Below are 26,124 nucleotides of genomic sequence, written 5' to 3'. Positions count from 1 at the left end.
ACCACTGTCAACCAAGTCCCAAAGAAGCCTGAGCTGGGTTGCAGCACCTTGCAACTCCAGAGCAGCCATCTCTTCACCATGGAAGCCATTGTACACTGTGATCAAGGCAATCACACATGCTGGCTGCAAATTATTTGTTTCATCAGAGTAACTCCAGATATAGTTGTTACTTCCCTTCCCTTCCCTTCCCTCTGCTGCATGTTTCCCATCCAGTATATAGATCCTTCTCCACTGCCAGTACAACCTCTCCTTCTCCATCCCACCCCCCTGCTTCTGAAAGAAACTTGCTGCAATTGCAAGCTCCCCGTTCTCCCACCATCCTCATACATCCTGGTGAGTACCACTCTGGTTTTATACCATATAATCTGTTGGTGTTGGTAGAGGACCACAAGAGAGAGCCAAGAGAGCGCAGAAGGCCCAGCAGGGGCACCAAGGCCTCCCCAGAGCAGCACTGGGAGAAAGTGTCAAAAGCAGCAGGGCTGACCACCCACCTGCAGAGGCAATGGCCAGTGACCATCAGAGAGACCTTGGGGGGTGGGAGAAAGGTGACGCGGCACATCATCCCGCTTGGGAGCCCTTTGGCATCCAGGCGAGCACTGCAGGGCTGGGAGCAGCAGGGCCCTTCCTGCCGATGGGACCACAAACAAGCCCACACGAGTGCCTCAGGCCAATGTCCCCAGCCTGCACGCGACCCCTCCGGCACTTGGGACTCATCTTCCGCTGGCACTGATGCGCTCCTGTCCCAGAAATCCTGGGGCCTCCCACCCCAGCACTGAAAAGGAGCCTTCAAGGGGGAGTGGGTACGGCCAAACAAGGAAATGAAAAGGCAGCCATGCAGGAAACCAAAACACAGCCCGTATCATTAGCTGGGTGTTTTGCATTTCAGATTTGTTTCTCAGAAAATTATTACTTCCGCAGAGGCTTCCTCTGGACCTGGGGCAGTGCAGGGACAGTATAAAAGGCATTGAGGCTCTTCACTCTCTCATCCACTTTGCTCCCCTTCTTCTCCTTTGGAAGCAAGTGAGTTGGAAGCTCTGTCCTGTACCAGGCCTTGGGGCAGCCTGTCCTGGGAGGGGAAGCAGGGGGAAGGTTTGGTGTGGAGAGGGGCTGGGGCTGGGCTGAGGGGGCTCTTGGGCTCTTGGCTAGGAAAAAGCGTTCCTGGGCCTGGCTCCCTTTGCTCGGTGCCCAGGGGGACAGGCAACGAGGTGAGGGCCCCCCCGCACGGTCTCCAACTCCCCAGCCAGTATGTGCCTCAGCTCCCTCGTGGTGGGTGGACGGGCTGCTCCTTACGTGCCCCTGTACTCCTCGCTACCCTCTCTCCCAGGTGCACCTCCAGCCCCAAGCCATGTCCTGCTGCAGCCCGTGCCAGCCCTGCCAGCCCTGCGGCCCGACCCCGCTGGCCAGCAGCTGCAACGAGCCCTGTTGCAGGCAGTGCCAGAGCTCCAACATCGTCATCGAGCCTTCTCCAGTGGTGGTGACCCTGCCCGGCCCCATCCTCAGCTCCTTCCCGCAGAACACCATTGTGGGCTCCTCCACCTCCGCTGCCGTTGGCAGCATCCTCAGCTCTGAGGGAGTGCCCATCAACTCCGGGGGCTTTGACCTCTCCTGCATCACCAGCCGCTACTGCGGCAGCAGATGTCCTCCATGCTAAAGCTTCCACAGGCAGCCACACAGAGGGACCCCCAGGAACACAGAAGATGGTAATGGACTGAGTACGGAGATCCTGGCCGTTGCTTTCAGAGGGACTGAGCATCCCCGGCTCCACCTGCAAAGGAAAGCAGGAAGAGGTGCACCTAGGCCCTCTGAAAACATGGCCCTTGTCTGACTTGCCTGTTTCTCCCTCTCTTCTTTCTCTCTCTTTTTGCTGTTGTCTTCTGCTCCCCTGGGCTGTGATTGCCTGCTAAGCTCCATCTGAGGAAGGACCTGCTGCCCCTCTCCCTCTCGGGGACGGGCAGGTGCGCAGGCAGATGCCTGATGCGAGCTCCACCCTGGCCAAGTGGCAAAGACTCCTAGCTGCTCCTAGTGCTCCCTGCACCGTAGCACCCATGCAGAGGACCTCCTTTCCCTCTTTCAACTCATTAAAGCTCTGATGCATTGCAGCCTGGGCCTCCGCGTGGTCCTTCTCTCTCCGGATGCTCTCCCCAGCTGGCAGAAAGGAAGGTGTCGCTCTGGGGAGAGCTTGCAGGGATGAAGGAGAGCCATGGGCATTCCCGGAGGAAGGGGGGTCAGACACAGGCAGCGGCCTCCTTCCAAGACACCGCCCGTTGCAGCCGAGGAAGATGTCCCTGGCTCCTGCAGAGTCAGCAGCGTCAGGGCTTGCCTTGCTGCACCCCTGCGCACAGATGCCCTCCTCAGCCTTGGAGCACACCCTGCAGATGATGGGGTGCGCAACCAGTGCCCGAGCGAGAAGCCCACGGCCCCGGCCACACTGGCTGGTGGCAGTGGCACTGGGAGCTGCTCCTGCATCCAGCAGCACCTGCGAGCCTTTCCTGGCAGGTGGCTCTTGTCTCATGGGGGCTTCTCTCCCTGCGGCAGGTGTGCAGAGCCTTGTTCCCCCGTTCATGCCCATTGCTCGCAACATGCCTCCCATCCTTTGCCATCTAAGGCCTCTGCCCTCCGGGTAAGATAGCTCCGGGTTTTGCCAGAGGGTCAGGCCTCCCCTCTTCCCCCTCCAGTCCCAGTGACCCACCGCCCTGCTGCTCCCCAGCTTGATGCCCCTGTGGCACCAGCCCCTGCCAGTGCCACTGAGGTTGCCCAGGAAACCTGGACCGCGTCACGCTCTGCCTCCACCAGAGTGCCCAGGGAGCTGCCAGGAAGCTGAAGGTTGCCAGCTCGAGCGTTCTCCTCCCGCTGCCACCTCAAAACTGGCTCCAAACTTCAGCCCAAAGGGTGGAACAAAGTGCTCTGAGGGCTGCCTGGGCTCCCACTCCTCTGCCCCAGGGACCCTTTCTGCTCGCATCGCCTCGTGGTTAAACCGCTCGCTCAGCCAAATGAAGGGAATCAAGCAGCCACCTGTGCTGGGCCCCAGGCTCCCCAGTACCAGAAACAGTTTTTCCAGCGCTGGGAGCCTCCAACTGGTGCAGCCAGGCCACAGCTCGACCTCTCAAAATCCTGCTGGTCATCAGAGCCCTGAACATCCCGCAGGCAATCCTACCTGCCTGTAAACCGCCGCCTCTTGCAAAACTCTGTGCCAGGCTGTCCACGGGGAGCCGTGCACCTCAGATAGGCAGGTAGGAAGCTGCTGACAGTTCCCAGGGCTGGACCGGCAGTTCCCAGGTTGAAGGAGATGATGGAGGCGGCCAAGGACACGACCCTCACAGCCATCCCTGTCAGGGGCCAAAGGCTCCCCGATGAACTTCTCTGGCCACCCAGCGTGCAGCCAGACCAGCAGCATCTTTGTCTGAGTACACATTTATGCTGAGCAGCGCTGCTTTCCTCCTGCATGATGATGTATTGCGCTGTTATCTAGGGCTCTTGCCTTGCTTTGCATTTCCTTTCCCTCCACTCCCCTCTCCTCTCCTTTCACAGACATTCCTTTTTTTCCAGGATAGGGCCCTCACAAGGCAGACTTACTCTTCTGGCATTTGCACTTTCTGTGTGCTGCCCGGGTCCCTGTCCCTTCCACCCGTGCCCATGTGTCTGGCTGTGGTCCTGCTTGGGGGCAGTTCCTGAGGCCATTCACCCAATTCCACTCCTGCTGTCTTTCCATCCGGTCTTCTGTCTCAGCCTACTGCTCCATCACAGCTCCACTCAGAGCAGGAGGAACTGTCTTCCCCAGTAGCTTGTGTAGCTGCAACCTACTCTATAACCTCCTGCAGCACCCCTCCCCCCCCCCACCCCGTTCCCCACTAGAGGTCAGCAGAAGACAGGTTTCCCATGTCCAGGACACACTCCCAGCCTGAAGGGGCCTTTCTGGGCAGAGGTTGACCTAGGCAGTCCTTGGTGGCCACTGTCATTTGGGCAGCTGGCAACATCTTCCACAGGCCCAAAGGACACTGCACAGAGCTTCCTAGGGCAGTGTGCCACAACCTCTTCTCCCCCTTCCCAGTGAAGGGTGCCCTGTCATTGTGTTCCTTTGACCAGAACAATGCTTTTGTTCCTGAGTAGTTTGTGAGAACATCCTAAAAGAGAAGTATCACACAGAGGCTCAAGTTGGGTTGCAGCAGAATTTTTATGATTTAAAGGAGGGAAATGAGGTAAATAAGTGGAGGTTATGATGCAGGGAGTACCAGATCTTCAAAGAGACCATGTGCTGGGGCCAGGGTGGAGTTCACAAAGGGTGCCAAACTGCCTACAGCACAAAGGCAGGAGGACAGCAGATACCTACATGGATGGCTTTGGAAAAACCCATGGCCCAGGAGAGAAGGAGACAACAGAGAAAAAAAGAGTGAGAAGTAGTCAAGTCAGACAAGGGTTATGCTTTCAGACAGCTCAGGCACATCTCTTCCTGCTTGCCTTTGCATGTGGAGCCAGGGATGCTCAGTCCCTCTCAAAGTGATGACCCAACACTGTGTCCTCAGACCAGCATCATATCTTAGGTTCCCGGGGTCCTTCCTGTGGGAAGTCACCAGTGGCTTTAGCAGGGGCGACACCTGCTGCCGCAGTAGCGGCTGGTGATGCAGGAGAGGTCAAAGCCCCCGGAGTTGATGGGCACTCCCTCACAGCTGAGGATGCTGCCAACGGCAGCGGAGGTGGAGGAGCCCACAATGGTGTTCTGCGGGAAGGAGCTGAGGATGGGGCCGGGCAGGGTCACCACCACTGGAGAAGGCTCGATGACGATGTTGGAGCTCTGGCACTGCCTGACACAGGGCTCGTTGCAGCTGCTGGCCAGCGGGGTCGGGCCGCAGGGCTGGCAGGACTGGCACGGGCTGCAGCAGGACATGGCTTGGGGCTGGAGGTGCACCTGGGAGAGAGGGTAGCGAGGAGTACAGGGGCACGTAAGGAGCAGCCCATCCACCCACCATGAGGGAACTGAGGCACATACTGGCTGGGGAGTTGGAGACTGTGCAGGGGGGACCCCTCAGCTCTTGCCTGTCCCCCTGGGCACTGAGCAAAAGGAGCCAGGCCCAGAAACACTCTTTCCTAGCCAAGAGCACCCTCAAACCATACCCAGCCTCCTTCCATGCTAGATCTTTTCCCTGCTTCCCCTCACAGTTAGTCCCAAGCCCCAGACAGGGCAGGTATTATCTGACATGTCCACTGAGACATGGCTTCATCCTGTAGGAGCAGGAGAAGGGACTTCAGACTCATCTGGTTCCCAAAAGAAGGAGGGTTAAGTGGATGACAAAGCAAGGACCTACACTTGCTTTTTATACTGGTCCTGCACTGCCCCAGGCCCAGAGATAGTCCTAGCAGGGTTAATAATTTTCTGAGAAGCTCTTCTGAAATGTAAGACATCCCAGGTAATGATACAGGCTGTGTTTCAGTTTCCTTGTGCCTTTTCATTTCCTTGTTTATGTCATGCTCACTTCCTCATGGATGTTTGAGTGTGGAATGAGAGTTCCTAAAATTTCTGGGGCAGAAACATGTCATTGCAGGCAGAACACTCACACCAGTTGCTGAAGGGGTCATGTGCAGACTAGGAATACTGGCCTGGGGTACTCCTAGGGGTATGTTTCCTGCCCCATTGACAGGAAAGACCAAGGTCCTTTCAGCGCTGTAATCCTTGACCAGTCACCCAAGGGCTCCCACACGTGAGGACATGACATGGCCTTTTTCCTCTCTCCCTCCCAGCCCTTTCTGGTTGTTACCAGTCTTTTTCTTCCAAGAGAGGCAGACTGCACTTCTGAGTTTCAGCGTTTCTTCTTCTAACATCAACCCTAGGAGAGATTTTCCAGGCTGCTTGGCTTCCTCCATTCTCTAGGCCATCTCTTGGGATTCCCAGCCAGCCCAGCTCAACCTTTCTTGGAACTCTGCAAGCAATATGTAAAGGTGAAAGCATGACATAGTCCAGTTTTTTCTGGCAGCCTTGGTGGGACTTGCAGCCTTTGGTGAGATGTGTCTTTCAGGCTGGCAAGGATTGGAGCAAAAGAAGTTGCTGACCCAGGCCTCTCAGATGCTGCTGTGGATGGGTAGCTCCAAACCTTGCATAGATTCAGGGAGAGATTCTCCTCTGTGCTGTCTGTGGACAACTTCCAGGTGCTTTCCCCCGTGTAACGATGCCAAGCTACAGGACAGCACCACCTGTCTCACCACTGAGCCCACACTGGTGCCCACAGCATGCAGCATCAGACAGAAAGAGGGTATATGTGTATGTTGCTCGTGGAGTGGTTTCCTCCCCAGCACTGTGTGCATGTAGGTCAGTTCTCAGCTTTTCCAGCAATAGCCTGTTGGGGTGGTGGTGGGGTTGGGTCTCTACCTCCCCAGCCTATGCAGCACAGACAAATGTTATTAACAGCATGCTGGTGTGACTTCTGTCTGAATTCAGAGCCAGTGACTTGGTAAAAGAGCAAAATAGTCCAATAAAACTGTCACTTTCAAGGAGTACTTGGACATGGAGGAGAGCTTTTGAGGGATGCCACATGGACCATACCAGACTTCATCAACCCCCCTGAGCTGAAACTAGCTGTGGCATGGGAATGAATATTAAAAAGATGTGTCTGATCAGCTTGTCCTGCTCTTACTGCTCCCTCAGCCTCCTCTGGAGCATGCTGCTGCAGAAGAGAGCCTTTGTTGTGAGACATGACTGCTTTCATGGTTTTATCTCCCAGCCAAAATAGCCCAAGGAAGGAAAATCTCTTCCTATCCATGCACCTGGGCATCAGCCAAACCCTCAGCATGTGAAAAAAGCCCGTCAGCCCTAGACTGGGGAAGATTTTCTGTTTAACCGGATTAGCACCCATACCCCAATCTGCTCCACTGCTTTTCATCGCTCTCCTCTCTCCCAGGGGAATCACCATTGCTTTGCTGGGAGGAATCTCAGTGCACCAATTTCCTGACAGAAATCAGCTGTTCACTCTGTTTCCATCTTGGTGGAAAAAAGAGCTGACCTTGGAGACCAGCTGTGTTGGAAGCTGACAAAATGAATTGTGGTGGATGCAGAGAAGTTTAGCTGTCATCTGTAAATATTGTTGAGCATAAGCTGTGTATTTTTGCAAGATGCCCAGGAGAAACTTGTGGTTACCCCTCCTCTTCTCTTACACATCTGTTTGAGACCTGCTCAGGAAATTTTCCTTGCTCTGTGATGAGCAGATGGATTAAATTCCAAGGCTAAATCACCTGGAAAAACCTGGTTGCTGATGTGCTGGTGGTGGGAGCTGACACTACTGGGATCTGAGTCCCCTGATTCTGCCTCCATCAATCCTGACCCGCCTACTGTCACCACCTCCTTGTGCATGTTTGTCCTGGTTTTGGCTGGGATAGAGTCAATTTTCTTCTCAGTAGCTGGCACAATGCTTTATTTTGGATTTAGTATAAGAATAGCATTGATAACACACTGATGCTGTAGATGTTGCTAAGTAATCCTTACTCAAAATCAAGGACTTTTCATGTTTGCCAGTGAGCAGGTGCACAAGAAGCTGGGAGGGAGCAGAGCCGGGACAGCTGACCCAAACTAGCCAAGGGTTGTTCCATAGCATAGGCTGTCATGCTAAGTATATAAAGCTGGGGGAAGAAGAAGGAAGGAGGGGAAGTGTGGAGTGACGGCGCTTGTCTTCCCAGGTAACTGTTATACATGATGGAGCCTGGCTTTTCTGGGGAAGGCTGAGCCCCTGCCTGCAGTCAGAAATTGTGAATTAATCCCTTGGTTTGCTTTGCTTCCTTGCACACACGGCTTTTGCTTTACCTTTAAACATAATCTCAACCCACGAGTTTTCTCACTTTTACTCTTCGGATTCTTTCTTCCATCTCACTGTGGGAGGAGTGAGTGAGTGAGTGGCTGTGTGGGGCTTAGTGGCTGGCTGGGCTTAAACCATAGCAGTGCTTTATAGTGCCCCATGTTGGGTTTAACCCCAACCACACAGCTGCTCACCCACTCCTCACCAGGCAATGAGATGGGGAGGAGAATCAGGAAAAAGGTAAAGCTCATAGCTTGAGATAAGAACAGTTTAATAATTAAAAGAAAATATAATAATGATAATAACAACAACCACTACAAGAACAACAAATACAACAATTGAAATGGAAAGAGAAGGTGAGATTAATAATTCCCAAAAGGTAGGAAAAAAAAAAAAGTGATGCACAGTACAATTACACACCACCCTCCAACCACTTCCCTGCCAGTCCCCAAGGAGCAATAATCAGGACACAGAAACAATGGATACCTGAGGGATGCTGGGGTATAAACCATTACCCCATGCTGAAGGCCAAGGTACAAAAAGAAATATTTTACTATTACTGAAAACAATACCAAAAAGCTGACATTAACAGGGAAGACACACATTGTTTGCATAGGGAAGACAGAAACATGAAATGAGCAATAGAGGATTTAAGGAGTGTGGAAATACGCAGAAAGTAAGGATGTGATTGCATCATCGGAGTGTGGCTGATACCAATGCTAACTTGTGGATTCCCTCAACCCTGCATGTCTGGGCGGAAGCTGGGCCCTACCAGGGACTGAAGGACTGTGTGAGGAACCTGTCTCTTCTGCCTGTACCCATGTGTGCCGGTCATGGACCCTTGATCGGTCAACGGAGACAAGAAGAAGGCAAGCATGAGGCTGAGGGCTGTCCCCAGGTATTATTGTTCCCCATTCCCACTCCTGCCACACTTTGGAGCCATGATTTCACCGATGACCATTAGCTATGGAGTAGCAAGGGATGTTTTCCTCTGATCCAAGGGAAAAGGCACCAAAGAGAACACACTGCAGGCAGTTCTACCCTCCCCTTCCTCCCCCGTTATTCCCCGGGCAGACTGGGAGAGCTGCCACAGAAGGAGGGAGGACTCGGAGGCACAGGCCTGGATGCAGCACAACTTTAATGAGTCGAAAGAAGAAAAGGAGGTGGCTCCGAGGCAGCGCCAGGGGCAGCCGCTGAGGTGCGGTGGAGCTCCCGCAGGGTGTCCGTCTGCCTGCCCTGCAGAGGGAGGGAGGCCAACAGGTGCCAGCCACGCTGGTGCTGGGAGGCAGCGACAGCAAAGGGAAGAGGGCAAAAAGGCTGAGTGGAAGAAGGGGCCAATGGCACGGAGCTCCATCTCCGGTCCATGTTCTGAGGTCCTGAAGGTTCTTGCCCAAAGCTGTTGCCAGCACCTTTAGCAGGGGCGACACCTGCTGCCGCAGTAGCGGCTGGTGATGCAGGAGAGGTCAAAGCCCCCGGAGTTGATGGGCACTCCCTCAGAGCTGAGGATGCTGCCAACGGCAGCGGAGGTGGAGGAGCCCACGGCGGTGTTCTGCGGGAAGGAGCTGAGGATGGGGCCGGGCAGGGTCACCACCACGGCGGAGGGCTGGATGACGATGTTGGAGCTCTGGCACTGCCTGACACAGGGCTCGTTGCAGCTGCTGGCCAGCGGGGTCGGGCCGCAGGGCTGGCAGGGCTGGCACGGGTTGCAGCAGGACATGGCTTGGGGCTGGAGGTGCACCTGGGAGAGAGGGCAGGGGAAGCCAGAAATGGGGAAACATGAGAAGCAGCACTGCACCCAACCACAGCGGGGCCACCGCATCTCCTGGCCCAGCACACGCTGCCCAGCTGAAAGCCCAGGAGCCACCTCAGCTACGTCCCAGGCTCTCTCTGCGGAAGACCTTCTCCCCCCTTCCCTCTCCCGTGAGAAGCAGCTCCCAGCCCGGGGCTAGCACAGCCCACACGAGCTGAGCCCTCCATGGAGGAAAGACCTGGTCTGGAAGGAGGAGGGCAAGAGACTTCACACGCACCTGATTCCCAAGGAGAAGGGGGCAAGAGAAGCGCATGAGAGCGCAGAGAGTCGGGCCGCCTTTTATAGCAGTCCTGCACTGCCTCGGGCCCAGAGGCACCCTCTGCGGAAGTAATAATTTTCTGACAAGTTCCTGGCAAATGCAGACCATCCCACCTAATGGTATGGGCTGTGTCCTGGTTTCCTGCACCGCTGCCTTTTCATTTCCTTGCTTACGGCACGTGCTTTCCCACATGAAGGCTGCTCTAAGTGCCGGCATGAGAAGGCCAAGGATTTCCGGGACAGGAACGTGCCGGCGCAGGAGGAAGACGCAGCTCAAGTGCTGGTGGCATCCCATGCGGAGAGGTGATGTGCGCCTGGCTCATTCCTGTGGGCTTGCTTGCGGCACAGTTGTCGGGAAAGGGGCACCGCTCCCATGCTTCTCATCTGCGTTGGCCCCAGGACTGCCATGGGAGAGGGCACGGCACATCCTTTCCTCTTGCTCCCCCCATCTCTCTCTGATGGTCGCTCATTGCCATTTCCTGTCTTTCTGTAAGTGTGCAGAGGTTTGCCTGGTTCCGTGCAGGCATGAATGAGCACACGTGTGTCAGCCTGTACTTGCGTGGGTCAGGGTGAAGACCTTGGCCTTCCCGGGGGTGTCCCTGGGCACTGCAGAGCAGCAGATTGCCCTTGCCAGCCAGAGCCCATTACAGCTGAGAGGCGGTGCCTTTGGCCGGGCAGAGAGGTGCCCAGGGAGCTGAAACGCAGCCTCTGCCCCCGCACCCCCACCTCTTGCTCTAAGTACAGGGCCAGGAAAGCCTGCCCGCCTCTGCGGGCCCCTGTCCCTGAATCGGTCCCCTTATGGTGCCGTCTTGCTGGGGGCTGGGGCGGGACGCAGGCTCCTCGTGTCCAGGCCAGGGCCAGGTGCACTTTGGCCTGGTGCTCAGTGAGGCACGGCCTGAGACCTCGTGCCAAATGGGTGTGGAAGGGAAGGGACGGGGCTCCGCATGTTGCTCGGCTGTGAGATGGGGTGCCACAGGGGCAGTCGCGCAGCTCTGAGTCCAGCTCCTTTGGTGTTCAAGCTCCATGAGTTCCAGGTCACGCACAGAACACGGAGTCTGAAGGCCGAGCACGTGTGTCTGGGGAGGCAGAGACAAGGGGTTCAGGGGAAGGTGCCAAAACCCGGCTGCTTCTTCCTGAGCAGGTCAGGTGAAGTCCCTCTTTGCGCAGAAGGAAACTTGTGTGTGCTGACCGCAGCCCCCGCATCCGCAGCCCCCTGCGCTGCTGCGCGGTGGGGGAAATAGAAGAGCCGTGAATGAAGGAGGGAAGCTGAGGCTGTGGAGAAGACGTGGGGACGGGGTGGAGGCATCTTAAGGGCTTTTTTGCTGTTTCTCTCCACCCTGCTCTATTTTTCGTTGGCAATATGTTTGAGGAATGTTCCCCCAGTCAAGTCTGTTTTTCCAGTGAAAGTAACGGGTAAGTGATGCCCCTGGCTTTGCCTCGACCCACAGCCTTTTTCACCTTCTTCCCCCTCTGTCGCATTGCGCAGGGAGAGGGAGAGGGAGAGAGCAGCCTGGTGGGTCTGGAAGCCAGCCAAGGTCTTTTCAGTATTGCCCCACTTATGGTTCATGCAAGTGCCATGAGTGTTTGTCATTTATGTGCTTTTTTCCTGCTTTCTCTCTGTGCCATCAGGAGCAGACTCCTTCTGCCACAGATGTTCCCCTCAGAGGACAGTGGGCAATGATGCCCATTGGCCTCTGCAGGGACCCGCTGTACGGACGTGACGGAATGAGAGGGGACTTGCCGTAGCTACCCTTGCCCTCGGATGCACACCCTGCCCCTTCCTCCTGGAGATGGGTGGGGAGGTGAGGAGGAGGCGGCTGTGGGCTCTAGCCAGGGTGATTTCTCCTGCTATTCCCTCCTTCCGTCCTCGTCGCCACCTTCTGCCTGAGCCTTCTCCCCCAGCACAGCTCCATCCAGAGCAAGAGGAACTGCCCTGAGTGCCCGTGGGGCTGCTGACCTCCCAGGGCCTCCTGCAGCACCGGGCTCGTCCCATGAAGACAGGGCAAGCTGGCATCACCATCCGCAGGGCTTGTTTGGAGGCCAAGGGGACTATTTCTGGGCAGACACACAGCACGGGAAGGGCTGATGGGCACGGGCTGTGCAGTGGCCAGAGATGTTGTCCTCAGCTCCGAGGGACAGCGACCAAAGGAGGCCATGGGGCTGTGTGTGCTGCCCTCCCATTGGTCTAGGAATGAGAAAGGATCCACTTGCTCCCCCATTTGTTCCCTCCCGGCGCATCTCCTTCCTCCCTGCGCAGCTTTAGAGAACATCCAGAGAGGAAAGGACCACACAGAGCCAGGGGCTGGGATGCTGCAGAGTTTAATGAGTCCAAAGAGGGAAACAAGATGTCTCTGAGGGGAGGCCACAGGGAAAGGGTCGTGCGGACAGCCAAGAGCCAGTGCCCCACAGAGGGAGAGGGACAGGCAGGTCCCCCCTAGGCTGGCTTTGGTGGGCCTCATGGCCCAGGGGAGTGGACAAAAACAAAGGCAAAGGAGGAAAAGGAGAGAGTGGAGGAAGGCAACGAGAGGCATCGGTCATGTTTCAAGAGAGCCCAGGCTGGCCCCTTCCTCAGGGCTGACACCCGTTGCAGGAGGCGTGAGGCATGCTCAGCCCCTCTCAAAGCAATGGCCAGAGTCTCCGTCGTTCAGCCTGGCATCATCTTCTGGGTTCCAGCGGATCCTTGTCCGGGCCGTCACCAGCGGCTTTAGCAGGGGCGACACCTGCTGCCGCAGTAGCGGCTGGTGATGCAGGAGAGGTCAAAGCCCCCGGAGTTGATGGGCACTCCCTCAGAGCTGAGGATGCTGCCAACGGCAGCGGAGGTGGAGGAGCCCACGGCGGTGTTCTGCGGGAAGGAGCTGAGGATGGGGCCGGGCAGGGTCACCACCACGGCGGAGGGCTGGATGACGACGACGGAGTCCTGGCACTGCCTGCAACAGGGCTCATTGCAGCTGCTGGCCAGCGGGGTCGGGCCGCAGGGCTGGCAGGACTGGCACGGGTTGCAGCAGGACATGGCTTGGGGCTGGAGGTGCACCTGGGAGAGAGGGCAGGGAGGAAGCAGAGCACAGGGACACCTCAGGAGCAGCCTGCAACCCCACCAAAAGGAAGCCAAGGCAGGGGGCTGCACAGCGGGAAACAAGGGCTTCTTTGCCCGAGCTCAGCGGGGTCCTGCGCATAGCAGCCAGGCCCAGGGATGCTCATCACTAGCCTGGAGCAAAGGGCCAGCTCAGCCCAGCCTCAGCCTGTCTCCGCGACAGACTGTCTCTCCTCTGACCTCTCCCGCCACCCCCGTCTTGGAGCACTAACATAAGACCAAGGAGCAGGTACCAGCTGAGCTGCCCTCGAAGGCTAGACCCTGTCCTGGAGGAGGAGGTGGAGGAGAAAAGGGGCTTCCAGCTCACCTGGTTCCCAAGGAGAAGGAGGTGACGGAAGCGGCTGAGAGAGCCATCAGTTGGGCTGGCTTTTATACTGGCCCCACGCTGCCTCAGGGCCAAGGCAGCCGCTGCATAAGCAGCAATTTTCCGGCATGCTGCTAATGAACGGAAACATCCCCGGTAATGACATGGCATGTGTTGCTCTTTCCCTCTACGCTGCCCTTGCGTTTCCTGGTTTATGTCATACCCGTCCCGTCACAGACGTCTCTTTTGAGAGCTGCGATGAGAGGGCCCGTGGTTTCCGGGGCAAGGCTGCCTCACTGTGGGCAGAAGACACGGCCTAAGTGCCAGAGGGGTCCAGTGCAGGCAGGTGATGTCAGCCTGGGCTCTCTCTTTTGGGTGTTTTTGTGATCCTTCAGACAGGAACGGCTCCAGCTGCTCTAGCCCTGCAAACTTGGTCTGCTGAGACCTGACCTTGTTTTCGCGTACAAACCAATGGGCATAAAAGGAGCACTGAGACTGCACACTGGTATTTTTGTAATGTCTGCAAGTTCCTCTTGATGTATTGTTCTTACGTAGATGTTTAGAGGAAGAAAGGAAAAGAGATCGTATAGGCCTTATCTTCCAGAATTATTGAATAAAACAAAGTCAGGTTGGATGGAGCTTTGAGCCACTTGTCCAATGAAGAATGTCCCTGCCCAAGGCAGAGGGCTTGGAGCAGGTGATCTTCCATGGTCCCTTTGAACCCAAACATGCTACGAGTCTATCGTTCTATGAAAACGAGTTGTACGTAAGTAGGAATGGACTAAGTCCTTGGAGCCACACAGTGAAGCCGCTTCAATGCTAGAAGGGATGAAATGCTGAAGTACCAGGCATGGGCAGGTGATGTTGAATTGTGCAGGAAATTTTTGGTAAGATGCACAAGCAGAACGGAAGCAAGAAAGTTGATGTCTCCTCCTTCTGAATGAGACTGTCACTACAGGCCGTTGGGTGACACAGAAAAAAGTGACGGACTCACACCCTTGTGAGATACTGTGGAAAGCAGCATGAGCTGCCAGGTTTGAGTATCAGGATGGACGTGAGCCTGCAATATAAGATTGTACAGATACATCGATCAGCATTTTTGAGAGTATAGAGAGTGAGACGAGGAATGAGCAGAAGGAATGAGCTAATAAGGTGATGGAGAGCTGGATACACAGTCCGGCAGTGTAAAAATAACTCCAGCTCTCGGGTGGATTCAGGGAGGTTCTTTGCCCTGTCTGCGGAGTAGTCCCTGGTGCTTCTCTGCATGCCGGGTGCCACGCTGCCAGATAACATTGGCTCGTTGGGCAGTCCTTAATGGCATGGAATTTAACACGACTAAGTGCCAGATTCATGCACCTAGGACGGAGTAACACCAGATACAAGTATGAATTAGGAGATGAGTTTCTGGAGAGCAGCCCTGCAGAAAAGGGCCATGAGGGGACTACTGGATGGACATCAGGATGGGGTTGGTCAAGCAATGTGGCCCTTCTCCAACTGACCTGCCTGTACTAGGTTATCACAAGCCTGTCAGACCCCTCCATGCTGTGTGACAGGTATGGTGCTCACAGCATTGAGGGCTCATTGAATGTGGAGAAAGGCCCCAAAACCCTCCAGCTGATAAACCCAGGGAAATTTTTCAGAAGGCCAGAGGAGCGGGGATCTCTGTCCACACTGCTGGTAATTCAGCCAGGATGCAGTAGCCAGAGCTACCCTCTCCCTTGCTCTCTAATTCCTGGTCTGCCTTGGATCCATGGATTTTGGAATGCTGGGGCGATGGCCAGGAGAAACTGTTTGCTCTCTGGCCTGTGTGGCGAAAGCCTTGCAGGGCAAAGTAGGGCTGTTTGAGCCCCGCTGCCAAAGCCACGCAGCCTGCATGTGCCAGGGTGACCTGTTTACCCTGTCCTTGCTCCCCCGTCCGCATTGAGCACGCTGAAAACCTGGGGAAGAGCAGGATGTGACAGAGACCAGGCATGCAGGAAAATTGTCACGTCCTTTGGCCCTGAGGCAGCGTGGGGCCAGTATAAAAGCCAGCCCAACTGATGGCTCTCTCAGCCGCTTCCGTCACCTCCTTCTCCTTGGGAACCAGGTGAGCTGGAAGCCCCTTTTCTCCTCCACCTCCTCCTCCAGGACAGGGTCTAGCCTTCGAGGGCAGCTCAGCTGGTACCTGCTCCTTGGTCTTATGTTAGTGCTCCGAGACGGGGGTGGCGGGAGAGGTCAGAGGAGAGACAGTCTGTCGCGGAGACAGGCTGAGGCTGGGCTGAGCTGGCCCTTTGCTCCAGGCTAGTGATGAGCATCCCTGGGCCTGGCTGCTATGCGCAGGACCCCGCTGAGCTCGGGCAAAGAAGCCCTTGTTTCCCGCTGTGCAGCCCCCTGCCTTGGCTTCCTTTTGGTGGGGTTGCAGGCTGCTCCTGAGGTGTCCCTGTGCTCTGCTTCCTCCCTGCCCTCTCTCCCAGGTGCACCTCCAGCCCCAAGCCATGTCCTGCTGCAACCCGTGCCAGTCCTGCCAGCCCTGCGGCCCGACCCCACTGGCCAGCAGCTGCAACGAGCCCTGTTGCAGGCAGTGCCAGGACTCCGTCGTCGTCATCCAGCCCTCCGCCGTGGTGGTGACCCTGCCCGGCCCCATCCTCAGCTCCTTCCCGCAGAACACCGCCGTGGGCTCCTCCACCTCCGCTGCCGTTGGCAGCATCCTCAGCTCTGAGGGAGTGCCCATCAACTCCGGGGGCTTTGACCTCTCCTGCATCACCAGCCGCTACTGCGGCAGCAGGTGTCGCCCCTGCTAAAGCCACTGGTGACGGCCCGGACAAGGATCCGCTGGAACCCAGAAGATGATGCCAGGCTGAACGACGGAGACTCTGGCCATTGCTTTGAGAGGGGCTGAGCATGCCTCACGCCTCCTGCAACGGGTGTCAGCCCTGAGGAAGGGGCCAGCCTGGGCTCTCTTGAAACATGACCGATGCCTCTCGTTGCCTTCCTCCACTCTCTCCTTTTCCTCCTTTGCCTTTGTTTTTGTCCACTCCCCTGGGCCATGAGGCCCACCAAAGCCAGCCTAGGGGGGACCTGCCTGTCCCTCTCCCTCTGTGGGGCACTGGCTCTTGGCTGTCCGCGCGACCCTTTCCCTGTGGCCTCCCCTCAGAGACATCTTGTTTCCCTCTTTGGACTCATTAAACTCTGCAGCATCCCAGCCCCTGGCTCTGTGTGGTCCTTTCCTCTCTGGATGTTCTCTAAAGCTGCGCAGGGAGGAAGGAGATGCGCCGGGAGGGAACAAATGGGGGAGCAAGTGGATCCTTTCTCATTCCTAGACCAATGGGAGGGCAGCACACACAGCCCCATGGCCTCCTTTGGTCGCTGTCCCTCGGAGCTGAGGACAACATCTCTGGCCACTGCACAGCCCGTGCCCATCAGCCCTTCCCGTGCTGTGTGTCTGCCCAGAAATAGTCCCCTTGGCCTCCAAACAAGCCCTGCGGATGGTGATGCCAGCTTGCCCTGTCTTCATGGGACGAGCCCGGTGCTGCAGGAGGCCCTGGGAGGTCAGCAGCCCCACGGGCACTCAGGGCAGTTCCTCTTGCTCTGGATGGAGCTGTGCTGGGGGAGAAGGCTCAGGCAGAAGGTGGCGACGAGGACGGAAGGAGGGAATAGCAGGAGAAATCACCCTGGCTAGAGCCCACAGCCGCCTCCTCCTCACCTCCCCACCCATCTCCAGGAGGAAGGGGCAGGGTGTGCATCCGAGGGCAAGGGTAGCTACGGCAAGTCCCCTCTCATTCCGTCACGTCCGTACAGCGGGTCCCTGCAGAGGCCAATGGGCATCATTGCCCACTGTCCTCTGAGGGGAACATCTGTGGCAGAAGGAGTCTGCTCCTGATGGCACAGAGAGAAAGCAGGAAAAAAGCACATAAATGACAAACACTCATGGCACTTGCATGAACCATAAGTGGGGCAATACTGAAAAGACCTTGGCTGGCTTCCAGACCCACCAGGCTGCTCTCTCCCTCTCCCTGCGCAATGCGACAGAGGGGGGAAGAAGGTGAAAAAGGCTGTGGGTCGAGGCAAAGCCAGGGGCATCACTTACCCGTTACTTTTACTGGAAAAACAGACTTGACTGGGGGAACATTCCTCAAACATATTGCCAACGAAAAATAGAGCAGGGTGGAGAGAAACAGCAAAAAAGCCCTTAAGATGCCTCCACCCCGTCCCCACGTCTTCTCCACAGCCTCAGCTTCCCTCCTTCATTCACGGCTCTTCTATTTCCCCCACCGCGCAGCAGCGCAGGGGGCTGCGGATGCGGGGGCTGCGGTCAGCACACACAAGTTTCCTTCTGCGCAAAGAGGGACTTCACCTGACCTGCTCAGGAAGAAGCAGCCGGGTTTTGGCACCTTCCCCTGAACCCCTTGTCTCTGCCTCCCCAGACACACGTGCTCGGCCTTCAGACTCCGTGTTCTGTGCGTGACCTGGAACTCATGGAGCTTGAACACCAAAGGAGCTGGACTCAGAGCTGCGCGACTGCCCCTGTGGCACCCCATCTCACAGCCGAGCAACATGCGGAGCCCCGTCCCTTCCCTTCCACACCCATTTGGCACGAGGTCTCAGGCCGTGCCTCACTGAGCACCAGGCCAAAGTGCACCTGGCCCTGGCCTGGACACGAGGAGCCTGCGTCCCGCCCCAGCCCCCAGCAAGACGGCACCATAAGGGGACCGATTCAGGGACAGGGGCCCGCAGGGGCGGGCAGGCTTTCCTGGCCCTGTACTTAGAGCAAGAGGTGGGGGTGCGGGGGCAGAGGCTGCGTTTCAGCTCCCTGGGCACCTCTCTGCCCGGCCAAAGGCACCGCCTCTCAGCTGTAATGGGCTCTGGCTGGCAAGGGCAATCTGCTGCTCTGCAGTGCCCAGGGACACCCCCGGGAAGGCCAAGGTCTTCACCCTGACCCACGCAAGTACAGGCTGACACACGTGTGCTCATTCATGCCTGCACGGAACCAGGCAAACCTCTGCACACTTACAGAAAGACAGGAAATGGCAATGAGCGACCATCAGAGAGAGATGGGGGGAGCAAGAGGAAAGGATGTGCCGTGCCCTCTCCCATGGCAGTCCTGGGGCCAACGCAGATGAGAAGCATGGGAGCGGTGCCCCTTTCCCGACAACTGTGCCGCAAGCAAGCCCACAGGAATGAGCCAGGCGCACATCACCTCTCCGCATGGGATGCCACCAGCACTTGAGCTGCGTCTTCCTCCTGCACCGGCACGTTCCTGTCCCGGAAATCCTTGGCCTTCTCATGCCGGCACTTAGAGCAGCCTTCATGTGGGAAAGCACGTGCCGTAAGCAAGGAAATGAAAAGGCAGCGGTGCAGGAAACCAGGACACAGCCCATACCATTAGGTGGGATGGTCTGCATTTGCCAGGAACTTGTCAGAAAATTATTACTTCCGCAGAGGGTGCCTCTGGGCCCGAGGCAGTGCAGGACTGCTATAAAAGGCGGCCCGACTCTCTGCGCTCTCATGCGCTTCTCTTGCCCCCTTCTCCTTGGGAATCAGGTGCGTGTGAAGTCTCTTGCCCTCCTCCTTCCAGACCAGGTCTTTCCTCCATGGAGGGCTCAGCTCGTGTGGGCTGTGCTAGCCCCGGGCTGGGAGCTGCTTCTCACGGGAGAGGGAAGGGGGGAGAAGGTCTTCTGCAGAGAGAGCCTGGGACGTAGCTGAGGTGGCTCCTGGGCTTTCAGCTGGGCAGCGTGTGCTGGGCCAGGAGATGCGGTGGCCCCGCTGTGGTTGGGTGCAGTGCTGCTTCTCATGTTTCCCCGTTTCTGGCTTCCCCTGCCCTCTCTCCCAGGTGCACCTCCAGCCCCAAGCCATGTCCTGCTGCAACCCGTGCCAGCCCTGCCAGCCCTGCGGCCCGACCCCGCTGGCCAGCAGCTGCAACGAGCCCTGTGTCAGGCAGTGCCAGAGCTCCAACATCGTCATCCAGCCCTCCGCCGTGGTGGTGACCCTGCCCGGCCCCATCCTCAGCTCCTTCCCGCAGAACACCGCCGTGGGCTCCTCCACCTCCGCTGCCGTTGGCAGCATCCTCAGCTCTGAGGGAGTGCCCATCAACTCCGGGGGCTTTGACCTCTCCTGCATCACCAGCCGCTACTGCGGCAGCAGGTGTCGCCCCTGCTAAAGGTGCTGGCAACAGCTTTGGGCAAGAACCTTCAGGACCTCAGAACATGGACCGGAGATGGAGCTCCGTGCCATTGGCCCCTTCTTCCACTCAGCCTTTTTGCCCTCTTCCCTTTGCTGTCGCTGCCTCCCAGCACCAGCGTGGCTGGCACCTGTTGGCCTCCCTCCCTCTGCAGGGCAGGCAGACGGACACCCTGCAGGAGCTCCACCGCACCTCAGCGGCTGCCCCTGGCGCTGCCTCGGAGCCACCTCCTTTTCTTCTTTCGACTCATTAAAGCTGTGCTGCATCCAGGCCTGTGCCTCCGAGTCCTCCCTCCTTCTGTGGCAGCTCTCCCAGTCTGCCCGGGGAATAACGGGGGAGGAAGGGGAGGGTGGAACTCTTACAGAATCGGATCTCCTCAAGGCACTACTGGGCTCAACAGAACAACTCAGACACACGGCACCCCATGGATGATGTAAGGTTCCCCTCAGGCTCTTCCTTCCAACAGTTTCGGGCAGAGAAACCATCTATTTCAATGTCACTGGCCACTGGGCACCTTTTGGCAGTACGAGACAGGCCCCCACCTAACCATAGCACAAATGCTGGAGATGGCCCTGCCCAGACTCAGCTACCCTTCCTCACCCAGTGCTCTGAGGCAAGGCCAGTCTGAGCTCTGCTTACACCACCACTGCTCCTCATTGCAGAGCAGGGTCTTCTAGCACTGCAGCCTGTAGCCAGTGGCCATCTATCCGCCAACAGACCCTGCACTCCACTTGGAGCCACATGGGCACAATGAAAGGCAGGGCTGTGCCCTCACAGTAGGACACCTGCCTCACACTGGGCCGTGCGGGGAACCGGACCCGTCTGGGCAGTTACACTGGCAGGACGAGTACTGGTACTAATCCCAGGAAGGCATCTCCCCAGCATGGGTCCAAGGCCCTGCTCTGCCCTGCGCCCAGGCAATGGACCCCGGGGTGGAGTCCTTCAAAGTCAACAGAGCTGTCATCTAGAAGACCTAGATAATCAATACCAATACACTCCTCTGGGCACATCAATCTGACACCTTAGAAGTGTAATATGGACCTGCTGACTTACCCTTTGGGGACCGTCATTTCTCTTGATCGCTACAAAAGCCTTCTAGAGAAGAAGTTCAAAAGTTCATGTTCCTCTCTGCTATTCCCTGCCTATAGCATATGAGTCTTTAAGTGAACAAGTCTAGGAAATGAAGAGGACGATAACCATGCAGCATTTAATTTTCTCTGCCAAAAATGCTAGTCTTGATTGCCATAAACTCTTTTGGAATGCAGATTTTCTTTGTCGTGACGGTGGTGCAGTGGAGTGGTTTGTATAAAGTGACGTCATGATTGAAGGACATCACTGAGACGATCATAGAATCATAAGATAGTCCAGGTTTGAAGGGGCCTTCAGAGATAACCTGGTCCAATCTTTCATGGGATAGGAGGCCTAGATGAGATTATCTAACCACCTTGTCCAGTTGCATCTTGCAAACCTCCAGCAATGGGGACTCCGCCGTGTCCCTGGGGAGGCTGTTCCAGGGAATGGTTGTTCTTACTATAAAAATTGTAGTTCTTACGTCAAGGTAAAACCTCTCCAGGTGCAACTTGTACTTGTTGGCCCTTGTCTTCTCCATGAGGCTTCTTGTGATGAGAGAGCCTCCCTCCTCTTTGTAGACAGCCTTTAAGTACTGGAATACTGTGATCAGGTCCCCCACCAGAGAAAAAAGGCCTAACTCCTTCACTCTTTCCTCACAGGACAGGTTCTCCAGCCCTTTGGTCCTTTGACACATAAGAGGGGCTGGTGGAGCTTGCAAGAAGCAGATTTTCTTGCTCATGAGAGTGGTGTAATGGAGCAGTTTGCATATGATGAAATCATGATTAAAGGACATGTTGTGGTTTAACCCCAGCTGGCAACCAAGTACCACCACACAGTTGCTCGCTCACTCCTGCCCACACCACACCACCCCCCACCCTCCCCATTGGCATGGGGAAGAGAATCAGGAAAGGTAAAACTCACATCTTGAGATAACAGCAATTTAATAATTGATGTAAAATGAAATATAATAGTAGTAGTAGTAGTAGTGTGACAAAAAGGGGAGGGAGAGAGGAATAAAATCCGAAAGGGAAAAAACAAAACAAGTGATGCACAATACAATCGCTCACCACCCGCTTACCGATGCAACAACCAGACTGCCCAAACCGCTCCCCCTGAGTTTATATACTCAGCATGACATTCTATGATATGGAAGATCCCTTTGGCCAGTTTGGGTCAGCTGTCCTGGCTGTGTCCCCTGCCATTTCCTTGCACACACACCCCACACCCCCACACCCCCCGCCTTATCACTGGCAGGGCCTAAACAACCCAAAAGTCCTGGACTTAGTATAAATGTTACTTAGCAACAACTAAAACCATCAGTGTGTTATCAACATTATTCTCATACCAAACCAAAAACATAGCATTGTACCAGCTATGGAGAAGAAAACTAACTCCACCCTGGCCAAAACCAGGGCAGGACATCACTGAGGGGATCACAAACTCAGTGATAACCAGGAAAAAGGGGAAGAATGGCTGTGCCTGCCAGCAGGCAACACCAGCATTTTTTCTGGTGACAAGAACATCTACATCGTTTTTGACACGCCAGTGATGGTATACCAGGCCTCCATGAAGGGGGCCTGATGAGGATGTAGAAATTCAGCAAGGTCTGCAGGTGCTGACTGCTCCACACAGTGACAATGAGGAGGCCATTCCCCACCAAGGTTAGAAGACACATGGAGGAAATAATGGCACATGGGAGCATGTGCCCACCTTGGGAGATGTGGGAAGCCCGGGGGAATGACATCACTTACAGATGTCCTGCTCTTCTTTGCTGTGGCCCAGTACATGACCGGGAGGAATCAGCTGCCCAGACCAGACTGAAGGAATAAAGCTGTGGTCGGTTAAATCTATTCTCTCTATTGCTGTCAGACGGATAATCAGAACCTGTTGCCAACTGACAGAACCTGACTATCCAAGGTGAAGGTCTGACCATGCCTGGGCAGAGGTGTGGGTGGTAGACCAGAGCAGAGAGGACTTGGCAGACATCTGACCAACACTGCTGGTTTGCTGCAACTGACCATGGCATGATATTGCTTGTAGAGGAATGAAGGCAGTGGGCTGATTACATTGATAACATGCAGCTGTGGCCTTGCCGCAAAGGCAGTGGGTTATTGTCACGGACGATGTGCAGCTGCAGCTCATCCTGCTAAGTGGTTAAATAGCCCTGAGGCGTGTGGGAGAGAGGCTGGTTGGAGGAGGAGCAGGGAGGAGCTGGATGTAGCCGAGAGAAGCAGCAGTGTGGCCTGGCCTCTGGAGGATGGAGACACAGCATGGACAGTAGGATGTGACCCATGGTAAAGCCTTGTGGCAGCTTGCTAGTTTTGCTCGTGCTGTGACAATTGGTGTCCCATGTGAGGAAAACTGCTTGGGCCTCAGTCTGTAACAACCACTGACACCTGTTGTAACTCACTGAATGTCTGTGTTTCCTGGGTGCTTTGGTTTCTTGATTGTCTCATTCTTAATTGCCTGCTTCAAATATCCAAGATGCCTGACAGCTATGTATCTATAGACCATGGGTGGGGGTTACATTATGTGTGATTAGGACCAGGAGAGAATGCTGGCTGAGAGCTGATACTGTCATTGCCCGATGGAGCATGACACACCTGCTAAGCTGACCATCCTTCAAAAGCAATTACCATCGGTTCATCCACAAAAAAAAAACCGTTAAATTAATTTAGCATGTTGCCAAGTGATAGAATCCACTGCAGGGAGTTCTCCCCTTCCCCTCCCCTTCCTCCCCCGTTATTCCCCGGGCAGACTGGGAGAGCTGCCACAGAAGGAGGGAGGACTCGGAGGCACAGGCCTGGATGCAGCACAGCTTTAATGAGTCGAAAGAAGAAAAGGAGGTGGCTCCGAGGCAGCGCCAGGGGCAGCCGCTGAGGTGCGGTGGAGCTCCCGCAGGGTGTCCGTCTGCCTGCCCTGCAGAGGGAGGGAGGCCAACAGGTGCCAGCCACGCTGGTGCTGGGAGGCAGCGACAGCAAAGGGAAGAGGGCAAAAAGGCTGAGTGGAAGAAGGGGCCAATGGCACGGAGCTCCATCTCCGGTCCATGTTCTGAGGTCCTGAAGGTTCTTGCCCAAAGCTGTTGCCAGCACCTTTAGCAGGGGCGACACCTGCTGCCGCAGTAGCGGCTGGTGATGCAGGAGAGGTCAAAGCCCCCGGAGTTGATGGGCACTCCCTCAGAGCTGAGGATGCTGCCAACGGCAGCGGAGGTGGAGGAGCCCACGGCGGTGTTCTGCGGGAAGGAGCTGAGGATGGGGCCGGGCAGGGTCACCACCACGGCGGAGGGCTGGATGACGATGTTGGAGCTCTGGCACTGCCTGACACAGGGCTCGTTGCAGCTGCTGGCCAGCGGGGTCGGGCCGCAGGGCTGGCAGGGCTGGCACGGGTTGCAGCAGGACATGGCTTGGGGCTGGAGGTGCACCTGGGAGAGAGGGCAGGGGAAGCCAGAAACGGGGAAACATGAGAAGCAGCACTGCACCCAACCACAGCGGGGCCACCGCATCTCCTGGCCCAGCACACGCTGCCCAGCTGAAAGCCCAGGAGCCACCTCAGCTACGTCCCAGGCTCTCTCTGCAGAAGACCTTCTCCCCCCTTCCCTCTCCCGTGAGAAGCAGCTCCCAGCCCGGGGCTAGCACAGCCCACACGAGCTGAGCCCTCCATGGAGGAAAGACCTGGTCTGGAAGGAGGAGGGCAAGAGACTTCACACGCACCTGATTCCCAAGGAGAAGGGGGCAAGAGAAGCGCATGAGAGCGCAGAGAGTCGGGCCGCCTTTTATAGCAGTCCTGCACTGCCTCGGGCCCAGAGGCACCCTCTGCGGAAGTAATAATTTTCTGACAAGTTCCTGGCAAATGCAGACCATCCCACCTAATGGTATGGGCTGTGTCCTGGTTTCCTGCACCGCTGCCTTTTCATTTCCTTGCTTACGGCACGTGCTTTCCCACATGAAGGCTGCTCTAAGTGCCGGCATGAGAAGGCCAAGGATTTCCGGGACAGGAACGTGCCGGCGCAGGAGGAAGACGCAGCTCAAGTGCTGGTGGCATCCCATGCGGAGAGGTGATGTGCGCCTGGCTCATTCCTGTGGGCTTGCTTGCGGCACAGTTGTCGGGAAAGGGGCACCGCTCCCATGCTTCTCATCTGCGTTGGCCCCAGGACTGCCATGGGAGAGGGCACGGCACATCCTTTCCTCTTGCTCCCCCCATCTCTCTCTGATGGTCGCTCATTGCCATTTCCTGTCTTTCTGTAAGTGTGCAGAGGTTTGCCTGGTTCCGTGCAGGCATGAATGAGCACACGTGTGTCAGCCTGTACTTGCGTGGGTCAGGGTGAAGACCTTGGCCTTCCCGGGGGTGTCCCTGGGCACTGCAGAGCAGCAGATTGCCCTTGCCAGCCAGAGCCCATTACAGCTGAGAGGCGGTGCCTTTGGCCGGGCAGAGAGGTGCCCAGGGAGCTGAAACGCAGCCTCTGCCCCCGCACCCCCACCTCTTGCTCTAAGTACAGGGCCAGGAAAGCCTGCCCGCCCCTGCGGGCCCCTGTCCCTGAATCGGTCCCCTTATGGTGCCGTCTTGCTGGGGGCTGGGGCGGGACGCAGGCTCCTCTGTTCCAGGCCAGGGCCAGGTGCACTTTGGCCTGGTGCTCAGTGAGGCACGGCCTGAGACCTCATGCCAAATGGGTGTGGAAGGGAAGGGACGGGGCTCCGCATGTTGCTCGGCTGTGAGATGGGGTGCCACAGGGGCAGTCGCGCAGCTCTGAGTCCAGCTCCTTTGGTGTTCAAGCTCCATGAGTTCCAGGTCACGCACAGAACACGGAGTCTGAAGGCCGAGCACGTGTGTCTGGGGAGGCAGAGACAAGGGGTTCAGGGGAAGGTGCCAAAACCCGGCTGCTTCTTCCTGAGCAGGTCAGGTGAAGTCCCTCTTTGCGCAGAAGGAAACTTGTGTGTGCTGACCGCAGCCCCCGCATCCGCAGCCCCCTGCGCTGCTGCGCGGTGGGGGAAATAGAAGAGCCGTGAATGAAGGAGGGAAGCTGAGGCTGTGGAGAAGACGTGGGGACGGGGTGGAGGCATCTTAAGGGCTTTTTTGCTGTTTCTCTCCACCCTGCTCTATTTTTCGTTGGCAATATGTTTGAGGAATGTTCCCCCAGTCAAGTCTGTTTTTCCAGTGAAAGTAACGGGTAAGTGATGCCCCTGGCTTTGCCTCGACCCACAGCCTTTTTCACCTTCTTTCCCCCTCTGTCGCGTTGCGCAGGGAGAGGGAGAGGGAGAGAGCAGCCTGGTGGGTCTGGAAGCCAGCCAAGGTCTTTTCAGTATTGCCCCACTTATGGTTCATGCAAGTGCCATGAGTGTTTGTCATTTATGTGCTTTTTTCCTGCTTTCTCTCTGTGCCATCAGGAGCAGACTCCTTCTGCCACAGATGTTCCCCTCAGAGGACAGTGGGCAATGATGCCCATTGGCCTCTGCAGGGACCCGCTGTACGGACGTGACGGAATGAGAGGGGACTTGCCGTAGCTACCCTTGCCCTCGGATGCACACCCTGCCCCTTCCTCCTGGAGATGGGTGGGGAGGTGAGGAGGCGGCGGCTGTGGGCTCTAGCCAGGGTGATTTCTCCTGCTATTCCCTCCTTCCGTCCTCGTCGCCACCTTCTGCCTGAGCCTTCTCCCCCAGCACA

The 26,124-nt window shown here is 56.5% G+C and overlaps 4 protein-coding genes and 3 pseudogenes across 4 annotated transcripts; 3 read left to right on the top strand and 4 right to left on the bottom strand.

The window, feature by feature from the left end:
• Positions 1 to 78: 78 nt before the first annotated feature.
• LOC130160148 (feather keratin Cos1-2-like) lies at positions 79 to 1,925 on the top strand. The gene is made up of 2 exons (XM_056362428.1): positions 79 to 118; positions 1,344 to 1,925. The coding sequence occupies exons 1-2, from the start codon at positions 79 to 81 to the stop codon at positions 1,649 to 1,651; spliced, it is 348 nt and encodes a 115-aa protein (XP_056218403.1). The 3' UTR covers positions 1,652 to 1,925.
• Positions 1,926 to 4,576: 2,651 nt separating this feature from the next.
• LOC130160150 (feather keratin Cos1-2-like) lies at positions 4,577 to 4,897 on the bottom strand. The gene has a single exon (XM_056362430.1). The coding sequence runs from the start codon at positions 4,880 to 4,882 to the stop codon at positions 4,577 to 4,579; it is 306 nt and encodes a 101-aa protein (XP_056218405.1). The 5' UTR covers positions 4,883 to 4,897.
• Positions 4,898 to 9,007: 4,110 nt separating this feature from the next.
• Positions 9,008 to 10,138, bottom strand: LOC130160347 (feather keratin Cos2-2-like; annotated as a pseudogene).
• Positions 10,139 to 12,176: 2,038 nt separating this feature from the next.
• Positions 12,177 to 13,628, bottom strand: LOC130160126 (feather keratin Cos1-2-like). Its single transcript, XM_056362397.1, has 2 exons — positions 13,242 to 13,628; positions 12,177 to 12,874 (listed from the first exon to the last, which is right to left on the bottom strand). Exons 1-2 carry the CDS (start codon positions 13,407 to 13,409, stop codon positions 12,548 to 12,550), a joined length of 495 nt encoding a protein of 164 aa, XP_056218372.1. The 5' UTR covers positions 13,410 to 13,628; the 3' UTR covers positions 12,177 to 12,547.
• Positions 13,629 to 15,241: 1,613 nt separating this feature from the next.
• Positions 15,242 to 16,419, top strand: LOC130160113 (feather keratin Cos1-2-like). Its single transcript, XM_056362377.1, has 2 exons — positions 15,242 to 15,324; positions 15,692 to 16,419. The coding sequence occupies exon 2, from the start codon at positions 15,713 to 15,715 to the stop codon at positions 16,016 to 16,018; it is 306 nt and encodes a 101-aa protein (XP_056218352.1). The 5' UTR covers positions 15,242 to 15,324; positions 15,692 to 15,712; the 3' UTR covers positions 16,019 to 16,419.
• Positions 16,420 to 17,155: 736 nt separating this feature from the next.
• On the top strand, positions 17,156 to 19,664 carry LOC130160346 (feather keratin Cos2-2-like; annotated as a pseudogene).
• Positions 19,665 to 23,384: 3,720 nt separating this feature from the next.
• On the bottom strand, positions 23,385 to 25,785 carry LOC130160345 (feather keratin Cos2-2-like; annotated as a pseudogene).
• Between the last annotated feature and the right edge of the window lie 339 nt (positions 25,786 to 26,124).

The sequence above is a fragment of the Falco biarmicus genome, chromosome 17, assembly GCF_023638135.1.
Source record: "Falco biarmicus isolate bFalBia1 chromosome 17, bFalBia1.pri, whole genome shotgun sequence".
In the NCBI taxonomy this organism is placed as follows: Eukaryota; Metazoa; Chordata; class Aves; order Falconiformes; family Falconidae; genus Falco; species Falco biarmicus.
Note: the sequence above shows the minus strand (reverse complement) of the source record. Positions and strands in the feature narration are given on the sequence as shown.